The 10,906-nt window shown below is 38.9% G+C and overlaps 1 protein-coding gene across 1 annotated transcript in view; it reads left to right on the top strand.

Annotated features, from left to right (window-relative positions):
* The window catches only part of Wdr72 (WD repeat domain 72), a 164,871-nt gene that overhangs the window by 59,288 nt on the left and 94,677 nt on the right, over positions 1-10,906 (top strand). Inside the window, exon 14 of the mRNA XM_028773615.1 lies at positions 2,654-2,856. Coding sequence (XP_028629448.1) covers positions 2,654-2,856 — 203 coding nt within the window. The remainder of the gene's footprint in view (positions 1-2,653; positions 2,857-10,906) is intronic.

Genomic DNA, 10,906 nt, shown 5'->3' on the forward strand with positions numbered 1-10,906 from the left:
TGGGTTTCAAACTCAGGTCCTTATAATCAGGCAGATCTTTCCTACTAAGCTTTCCAGTCCTCTGGTGTGTGTGTGTGTGTGTGTGTGTGTGTGTGTGTGTGTGTGTGTGTGTACAGGTATTATAATGAGTCTGTGTATTATGTGCATATGTATCCAAATTTTCTTGTGTAAGGGCACACTTGTACGTACATTTGAAAGCCAAGTGATTATGTCTTGTATCTTTCTTGCTTGCTGTATGCTTTATTTATTGAGGCAGAGTCTCTCACTGAATCCAGAGCTTACCATCTGAGCTAATCTAGGCAGGAAATCCATGTGTCTGACTCTTGCATGCTGAATTTACAGGTTACAGATGAGCTGTCTTGCCTACCAGGCATTTATATGAATGCTGTGGATCTGAGCTCCTCACACTTGTATAGTAAGCCAAGGGCATCACCCCAGACCAATACTGGTCAATTTTATATTTGCTATACTTTTTTTAAAAAAGAGATTTATTTTTATTGCTTACATGTATGTGTGACTATATTTATGTATGTATGCCTCAAGAGTCCGAAAAGATCATTGAATGCCCTGGAGCTGCAGTTGCTGGTGTTTGTTATGAGCCACCATGTAGATCCTAGAAACCCAACCACAGCTCTCTGCAAGAGCAGCCAGTCCTCTACTGGATGTGGGATTGGTAAAGATCTTTTCCCAATCTTTTCTGTTGGTTGCCATTTTTGTCCTATTGACAGTGTCCTTTGCCTTACAGAAACTTTGCAGTTTCATGAAGTCCCATTTGTCAATTCTTGATCTTAGACCATAAGCCATTGGTGTTCTGTTCAGGAACTGTTCCCCTGTGCCTAGGTATTCGAGGTTCTTCCCTACCTTCTCTTCTATTAGTTTCAGTGTATCTGGTTTTATGTAAAGGTCCTTTATCCACTTGGACTTCAGCTTTGTACAAGGAGATAAGAATGGATCGATTTGCATTCTTCTACATGCTGTCCTCCAGTTGAATCAGCACCATTTGTTGAAAACACTGTCCTTTTTCCACTGGACAGTTTTAGTTCCTTTGTCAAAGATCAAGTGACCATAGGTATGTGGGTTCATTTCTCAGTCTTCAATTCTATTCCATTGATCTTCCTGCCTGTCTCTGTACCAATACCATGCAGCTTTTTTTTTTTTATCACTATTGCTCTGTAGTACCGCTTGAGGTCAGGGATGGTGGTTCCTCCAGAAGTTCTTTTATTGTTGAGAATAGTTTTTGCTATCCTGGGTTTTTTGTTATTCCAAATGAATTTGAGAATTTCTCTTTCTAACTCTGTGAAAAATTGAGCTAGGATTTTAATAGAGATTGCATTGAATCTGTAGATTGCTTTTGGCAAGATGGTCATTTTTACTATATTAATCCTGCCATCCATGAGCATGGGAGATCTCGCCAATGGAGAAGGTAGGGAGAAGACTGAAGGAGCTGAAGGGGCTTGCAGCCCCATGGGGAGAGTGACAATACCAACCAACCAGAGCTCCCAGGGTCTAAACCAGCAGCTTGGGAGCACATAGGGAGGGACCTATGGCTCCAGCTGTATATGCAAGGTAGGATGGTCTTGTCAGGTATAGGTGGGAGAGGAGATCCTTGGTCCCATGAAGGCTGGATGCTGTGTTGGGGGGGAATTCGAGGGTGGAGAGGTGGGAGTGGGGGAGTAAGAGGGGGCACATCCTCATAGAAGCAGGAGGAGGGGGGATGGGATAGGGGGTTCCTGGGTGGGAGGGGGGAAATGGGGTAAGAGTATAACATCTGAAATGTAAATAAAATATCCAAAAAAAAAAAAGAAAAGGAAAAAAAAAGAGAGAAAACATGTAGCAGGACCAGGACACTTGTGACTTTCATCAGTTTCTGGAAGAAAATGTGCTGTGTTATTTTTGTTTGTGTGTATCAATGGATTTAAATAAATAAATTATATATTAGCTATGGGAAAAAAAGAGCAGCCAGTGCTCTTAACTGATGAACCATCTGTCCACCTCCCTATACTCATTCCTTTTAACTTTAAATTGGACTTGTCAGCGCCACTTCTGGAGCTGGACAGATGTCAGAGGGCAGAGGAAATTAATTCCAGTTCTAATAACATAAAAAATAAAAAAGAAAGGCTCCAATGGTAACAAACTCCAGCAATAAAAACAACATCAAAAGCTGGGAAGTTTTGAGTGAAGGCAAATGCAGTCTAAGCCTCTGTGTCCTTAATACCCCTAATCATGTAAGTTACATGTTACCTGTAAAAACATTGCAAACCTGGGAACCACAGGCGAGCACTCCAAAATCTCTGTCGTTTGTGAGCTGGGACACTAGGAGACAACACTGAAATATTCCATAGTTGTTCTGTATTGATCACTTTCACACTAGATAATAAGAGGGATTTTAGTTATGGAGACTCTTAGATGAACTGTTGATTCCAGTAGATAAAAAGGCTCTTAGATGGGTGCACTTTAAAGTCCACTGTTATATAGTTGATGACAAAATTTAAACTATCTAGACAAAGCTCCCTGGCTGGTTCTTTCTGTTGTAAGAAGGCAGGAATGACAACTTCAAGAATCAAGGTCCTTTTGCAAACATGTCAAGTGAGTGTTCTATTCCAGTGGGTATTTTTGCTTATATTTGTTTGGTGTCTTGAATTTCATTTTCCAGGCACTTTGGAAAGGCATGAGACAGGAGAAAGAGCAAGAATTATTCTCAACTGTGGTGATGATGCACAGCTTGTCAGATCTGAGCCTACACTGTCAGTGGCCTCAGAGACACACAAACACAAAAGTGTAGAGCAGAAGTCATCCAACTCCCACCAGCCTGGGCCAGTACCCTGCCCTGGTTTGCAGATGGAGTCCTCATGTAAGGTGAGTCTGCATCTATCCTGTGTTCCACAAGAACATAGCAACTGGGGTAAGAAGCAATGTGGCCCTAACCCCTCTGCACAAAAGTAGGGAGGCAGGTGATGTCATCTGTCCAGTGATGTTGGGTGGAACAGGATAGGGGAACCTAACTCTAAAGTGCATGTCATCCTTGTGATGACATTTGTGATAGTAGAGTTTTCAGCTTATTAAAAACTAATTTACTACCCCATCAACTCAAATTTTAGGGGCTTTTCAATGGTGATGATTATATGCTGTCATCCGGATACATTTTTAATCCTTCAGATGAATATATTTAGTTTCTTTTACTCAGGCTTGCTGCTCATTTACACCAATCTTACTGTTTTTCTTTTCTTGGCATGTTATAGTGATTTCGTATAGTTTCTTTAAGATATTATTTTCCGTTTTTATCCTTCATGCTATCTTCTTAGTATTTTTACCTGTTCCATTTATATGTACGGACATACTTAGGATTTTTCATGTAAATATTTTTTCATAATATTATCCAGTATATTTTCAGTTTTTAGGGTCACTTGATATTCTAGGTTTTATTGTTCTTATTGGTGACATAAATTGTTTTCTTATTAATAATTTATATATACATTTCCAGTAACACATTCGAACCTAAAGATTTTTAGAAAATCTTAGTAGGGGGCTTGAAAGATGACTCAGTGGCCAAGAGCACCTGCTGCTCTTCCAGAGGACCCATGTTTAGATCCCAATATACACACAGTCCTCACAGCTATGTGTAAGTACAGTTCTAGGGATCTAATGTTACTGTCTTTCTTGGGCACTTGCTCTCACATGCATATACCCCTGTGTAGACATACATACTTACACATTATTGAAAATAACCAAAATAAAATAAGATCAAATTTCTTTCAATGGACACATGCAAATTAAGATTTCTAAATTAGGATTTATATATTTTCACCATTTCCTATTATTTCAATCTTCTTAATAAAGACTTAGCAAAGATCCCATTTTTTATCTTGTGTGTACATTTATATTAAAAACAGAGGATGTCTTGTTATTCATCAAGGTGATGGAAGCCAAGCCACACATTTGAGCTTCTATGATCTTGCAGGTTTAGGGACCTGACTAGATTTATCTGAGTCCAGTACTCATTACCTTCTGAGATCTCAGACACTAATTTGACACCTAATAAGTCTGTCACTGGAACAGTGTTAACTTGCTAAACAGTGAGAAGTATGACTGGAATCACACTGCTTGAACATACAGTCTCAAAGTGCAAAGCTGGATGACTGTACAACACAGATCTTAATACAGGGCCCCATGACCCTTGGGATGCCAGCCATGGGGTAGTGATTGATTCACACTGTCACCTCTCAGCCCATCAGGCCAGTACTTCACCAAGTCATGGTTGAAACAGAAAGAAAATCTCCTAAAGAGTATATTTTTCTTTTTGCTATTTCATTCAGACAGCCTACTTCAGTTTATATTTTCCTTCTTTAGATGTTAAGCCCATGGGTAGCAACAGCATGTTCTTTCTACTTTTTCATTGTTTTGAGGTTGCCAAATGTGTTCTTTGTATTTATGTATTTATTTATTTATCTATTATTTTTTTTTGCCTATGTGTGTGGACATGGTGTATATGCAGTGTATATAGAGGCCAGAAGAGGAGATCAGATTCCCTGAAACTTGAGTTACAGATAACTGTAAGATACCATGTAGGTGCTGGGAACTGAACCTTGACCCCTGGAAGAACAGTCAGTGTTCTTAACTACTGAGCAAGTTCTCTGGCCCTATCTCTTAGCATTCCTAACAGAAAATCAGCGTTTTTGTAAGGATGCTTATGTAGCTATGGTACCATTTCAATTGAATCATATACATGGTGTGATGGATCAAGTCTAGCTAGCTGTTTACTTCGATCCAAGTGCAGCCTCCTTGTTGTAGAGGATGCATCCTAGAATAGAAAGAATGTTCTGGGGAGGGTCATGTGAGGTGAATCTGAGTAGGGTGCTAGATAGCTATGTCTGAAACTATCATAATGACATGGACCATTTTTTATAATACACATACATTGTGGTAGAATAGGGATTGTTCTAAAATGGTAGACAAGACCTAGGTATCCTTTAGCCTGTGTGTTTCAGAGGCAGAGGTATAAGGTCTGGAGGGGAAAAATCCCTTTTACTGGGTGCCAGTTTTTCTGCTTGGATTCCCAGAAGGAAGATAAACTGACTGTTGTTTCTTTCTGAAGCTCTGTTACCCTTTAGGTAGTGGTAACAGTGTATACACATTTCATTTTCTGTAAATAATTTTGTTTCTTTCTTGACTCCAGGAAGCAATAAAATACCCCTTCTTGTCATCCTACTTACAGGCTGATGTCCGCTCTATTTTCTAGTTGTTGCCCTTTACTCGAGCTGTCTACAATTTCTAGCCCTTGTTCTTTGTAGTGGAGAAGTAAAAGAGACAGGACAACTGCTTCCTTCCCGCTACACACTCCTGCTGTTACTAGATTTGGTGTGGCTGTGGGTTCTTGTATTTGTGCTTCTCTTTTGCACCTCCAGTTATGTGCAAGATGACTTCATTGTCTGCCAGTCCTGTGTTGTTATAGGAATTGTCTTAGAGTCAGGGTGCCAAGCTCATTTTATCTTAAAGTATGCCATATCAAAGGTAAACTCATACATTATTAATATATTTCTGTGTGCGTGTGATGTGTATGTGAGAGTATGGGCACACATGTCCTGTGTACATGTGAAGTTCAGAGAACAACTTCAGGTGCTGGTCCTTGCCATCCACATTGCTTGAGATGAGGTCTCTGTTGTTTACTGTCATGGATGCCCCTCAGGGTAGATGTCCTGCAAGTTTCCAGGAATCTCCTACTCTCCTCTTTGTCTGTCTTCTTAACATAGGAGCACTGTGACTACAAATGTCTGATACTGTGCCCAGTTTTTCCATGAATTCTGGGAGCTCAAGCTTAGTTCTTCATATTTGTAAAAGCTCAGTCCACAGAGTCATCTCCCAACTCATAAGTGATTTACTATATAGTAGATGCTTAATGGATTTCACAAGAAAAAAATCTTCAGTAAGTGTGTGAATAATATTTATTCTGTGAGTGGGGAAAATGGAAGCCAACAAGCCCAGGAGCTTTAGACTATCCAAGGTTGCATTGTATCTGTTTGTGTGCATGAGCCAATGTTAGTGTAGCACAGGCAGACTACTGGATTGCAATGACATAGACGATTCGGACAGAATGGAACATTTAGAACTCAATGTTGGATAATATTTGGACATTTCTAGAATGTTCTATTCAGTTTCTCTTCACTCACTTGGAGAGTACATATAAACGGGGAGAGCAGCTTATGAAGAGAACGGAAAATATTATAAAAATCATTTTAAAATATATCCACGTTGAATTGCCGGAGGTGTTGAATCTGCTGTTAGAGAAAGAGATATTTGGGATGAGAAGGAGAGTCAGAGTCTTAAAGGATTTACAGGATACAATAACCATGTTGGTGTTGGGAAGTGCTGTTTTTAGATTAGGCAAGAGGATAAAACAGGATAGAGTCTATTTAAAAAGCAGTGATTGACATTTAGCTGTGAGATAGGGACTAAAATCATTGCTATGTAACAGTGATCTTTGTGGCTACATGGTATTTTAAGAAAAAAGTCCCATTTGTTCATTGGTTGATTGGTTTGTTGGTTGTTTTTTGTTTTATGAGTGTATGTGTTCAGGTTTTTTTTATTGTGCTTATTATTTATAAAATGGATAAAAGGACAAACAGGATTATTTTAATGGCCAGAACTTAGGACATTTGCAGTGTCTGAGAACTCTACTGAACCAAGCAGAACCTGTTTCTCCCTGATTTCTTTCTTGCTTCTTTGCTTGCTTAGAGTTGTCCTGTCTAATGTGGTGACATTGAAATAAACACTTGACAGTTCAAGTTGGTGTTTAGAATAAGATCAGAACAAATTGTTAAACACATGCTTTTTGGATACATGAAATTAAATAAAAAATATTTGACTAATTTTACTCATTTTTTTATTTACATTGTTTTAAGATGTCTGCTGGGCAATTTAAGATCATAAATCTGATCTATGTTTTATGTTAGGACAATGGTGACCATGAAGAAGGTTATGTGAGTCTCTCAGTAAAAATCAGGGAGTGGATGTTTTAGGATCATAGCTCACATCTTTGCCTAGGTTTCTATTCAGCTCTGCTGTTAAGTGGCGGGGTATCCAGGAAGACTTGACCTTAGAGTAGCAGGTGGTGGCCCAGACATGATATACTGACTGTAGCTTGCTGACCTATGGTCCAGTAGTTCTCTTTTTACTGGAAGGTTAGGAGGTATCAGGAGGACCTGACAAGAATCTGTAACTCCTCTTTCTTTCAGGTATGAAATTTTAATAAAGCCATTTATTTTCATTCTATATATTTGTGTGTATGTATGTTCTTACATATGTATATATTATGGAATGTAAATTAGAATAGTTTATGTCAATACATTATATTCTTATCTTGTATAGAAAACAGTACTTGTATGTGCTGGAGACACCATCTTTTGTTAAATAAACAAACAAACAACTAAACATCAACCACAACACTCTGTAATTATGATTTCCAGTATAATTGAGTATTTGTATGTGAATATGTGTAAGTTCAATGATGTATGTGTGTGTGTGTGCATGCACATGAGCATGCATGTGAGCCTGCATGGGCATATGTAAGAAAAAGTTAAGAGCAATCGTATCCCATTACAGAAAGTCTATGTTTTACAAGCACTTATCCTCCAGTCTTATCTAGCCATTCTCCCAAGGAGATTATGACCTTTGTTCCAATTTTGAGACATCCCACAAATGACCCAAGTTCTAAGCTGCCACTGAGCCAAATGGCTCACAGTAGGATGAGTCTTCCTTCCTGAAGAGAGATCTAAGCAGTGCCTGGCTTTATATAGTCCCATGAGTTTTCTAGAGCATGTGTTGACTCTTGTTTGGGCCTTTAAAAATGGACTGTGACATTTGGTCGCTCCCTGTGTCTCTACAGAGAAGATGTGAACTTTGATGTCATATGCCAGTCTGTTCTCATATGCTCATAGATCTCTCTGCTTTGAGTACGGTACATGTGTTAGTATATGACTGTGTATGTGCATGCAGTATGTTCTTGCCTTTGAAGGTCAAAGGTTGAAGTTAGGTGTCTTCCTCGATCATTATCCACCTTATTATTTTTTTTTAATATAAGGGCTTTATTGAACTTGGGCTTGGACAACTTGGCTAGACTGACTATCCATTGAGCCCTGGGATCCTGTCGACCCTGCCTTCACAGTGCTGGGATTCCTGGAGTACATTGCCTCACCTAGCTTTTACATGAATGCTAGGGATAGAATTCAGGTCCTTGGGCCAGAGATGATAGTGCACAGTGTTAGACCCAGCACTCAGAAAGCAGAGGCACGGAGATCTCTTCAGCTTGTGGCCATTTTGATCTACATAGTGAATTCTGGGCCAGCCAAGGCTACACAGTAAGGTGCTTCTCAAAATAATAAAATGTTTTTAAACCTTACAGGATAAATACTTGACCAAGTCATCTTTCCCAACCTCCGTTAGAGAATTTTAACTAATGAACTCATATGGATTATCCTAAACATACAAGGTCGGTTGTAAATACAGACTACATTTGCATTCACATCCCAGTTGATGTTTTTATAGCTGTTAACCTTTATCTGACCTTAGTGTGATATCTTACATAATTCACTGAGAAACTTTATTCAAGTCTTCTCCAAAAACTGAATTCTGCTACTTAACACCTTATTAAAATAACAATTTTTATTAAAATAATATTTTTTATTAATTCCTTAAGTTTGTATTTATGGGTATGTGCACATGAGTGCAGGTACCCATGAAGGCCAAAGAAGGCGTAGGATCCTGGAGCCAGAGTTACAGGTAGTTGTAAGCCACCTGGTGTGGGTGCTGGGGACTTCTGAAAGAGCAGTGTGTGCTATTATCCGCTGAGTCAAATGTCCAACACAAAAAACTACTTTTTGGTTTTTGTTGCTTTATGTTTTATGACACATGAAATAACCAAAACATGAAATAACCAAATAGAACAAAATAATGCTACTTGAAAGTCTCACCTGTAGATTTACATGTAAAATAAATAAAAGCTCACTGAGACAGTATTACGATTGCTGTTAGTATTACTACTGTTAGTATTATTAGCAGTATTGAATAAAACTCTACTTTTATTTAAATATTCAGTTATCAAAATTGCATTGCATTAGAAGAGAGCAAGTAGTATTTATTTGAAAATCATGGCATTATATAAAATAAAGGGCTGGAGACATTGCTTAGGAGTTAAGCATAGTCGCTGCTCTTGCAGAAGACCTGAGTTTAGTTTCATGTCAGACAGCTCACAACTGCCTGTGACTGCATATCCAGGGCATCCGGGGCACTCTTATAGCATTCTAAGGCACTCCAGCTGTACAGCATATACACACATATACACAATCAAAACCAAAATTAAAATATATAAATTTCCCATGCAGAATGTTCCTTTTCACCTCTTTGGTAGGTAATTTGGATTGTATCCATTTTGATAGTCGATCAAAGTATAAGTATCATAGAAAACATTGTATAAATTTGTAAGAAAATAGAGTTGTTATTAAACATTGAAAACATTCAATTCTATAAGTTTAGTGTTCTTATTTTTTGTTTTAAATATTTCACTTTACTTAATCTCTACTGACAACACAGTGTCTGGCTGGTAATACCGCCCCACCTCAGGCAGCACAGGAAAACCTGTCAGAGTAATGGTACGGCACAATAATTTGTTTTATGAATCCTATGTGAAACGATAGATATTTTTGACAGTTAACCATTCCTCAGAAGGTTTTGCAAGGTGAATAAGAGCTTCCATAATTGATAATGCTTTAAAAAAATCAACTGCTTTATGTAAAAACATCATATCTCTCATTTAGAGGCATGGGTGTAGACTTTATTTTTTCATTTGGAAAGTTGCCTCAGTCACAAGAAAAAACTATTAAAGGCTATCACAGCTTTGTTTCAGAACCTACCTCAGGAGGTCCAGTCCCCACAGAAAGAATAAGCATGGTGAAGTGACTCCAGCTGCCGGCCTCCCGCACAGGAGCCACCCTGATTTTCCTCAGAGGACTTCAAAGCCTGGCTCAAATCTAAACATTGGTCAGCCATGTAAATCAGGGTTACAAAAGGAAAGAGCGCCTATTTCATGGTGCAGGGCTGGCGAGAGCCCAGCTTTGTGCTGCACGTGCCGGGGAGGGGGTGCCAGCCACTGAAGGGCACAGCTTCTACCCCTGTGACAAATGCAGTTAACGCCCGATCCATATTAATGTTGTCACGTTCCCTTGATGTATTTAAACAGATTTTAATTATTTGCAGCATTCCAAGGCCCAAGATATATTGCCTCATAGTTCTTCAAAGAAAGCTTGTTTAATGTGTGAACGTAAAACCTCTCATCAAAATGGAACTTTGATACTGGCCTCAGTCACTGCCACAGGTTATTCATCCAGTCAGCAATTTGTGTGGCAAAGTGCCATTTGAATAGTGTATTGTTGGGGGACTTACGGTCCACTTGACAAGGGCTCTTTCTCTAAATAGTACAATTTGACTCCAGCTGTTAGAGATTGCCTTTGACAGCAGTCACACAGAACAGAGACTCGCTGCTGAAAAAAGAAAATCAATATCAGCTTCTTGCTCCTAGGAACCTGTTCTTTTCTCTTCTGTGGACCTATCAATGGCCATCGAGGGTGGAGACATGGAAGCTTAAATATTGTTTTAAATGCAATCCACTTTGACTTTCCAGTTAAGACTTGCCATAGACAGTACCAAAGTAGAGTTTTAGGATAGGATTTCCATACCCTGGGTCCTGTTGAGTCACAATTACAGAGCAGTTGAATCTGGAGTCTCTGTACTCTGTAGAAAAGAATTACTGTTAAAAACAGACAGAAGTGTTGGTGATGTTATGTTTTCTTGTTCAATGTGTCTTCTACATTTCCTCCGTTCTCTCTCTCTCTCTCTCTCTCTCTCTCTCTCTCTCTCT

Source organism: Grammomys surdaster, unplaced genomic scaffold (assembly GCF_004785775.1).
Source record: "Grammomys surdaster isolate TR1022 unplaced genomic scaffold, NIH_TR_1.0 231, whole genome shotgun sequence".
In the NCBI taxonomy this organism is placed as follows: Eukaryota; Metazoa; Chordata; class Mammalia; order Rodentia; family Muridae; genus Grammomys; species Grammomys surdaster.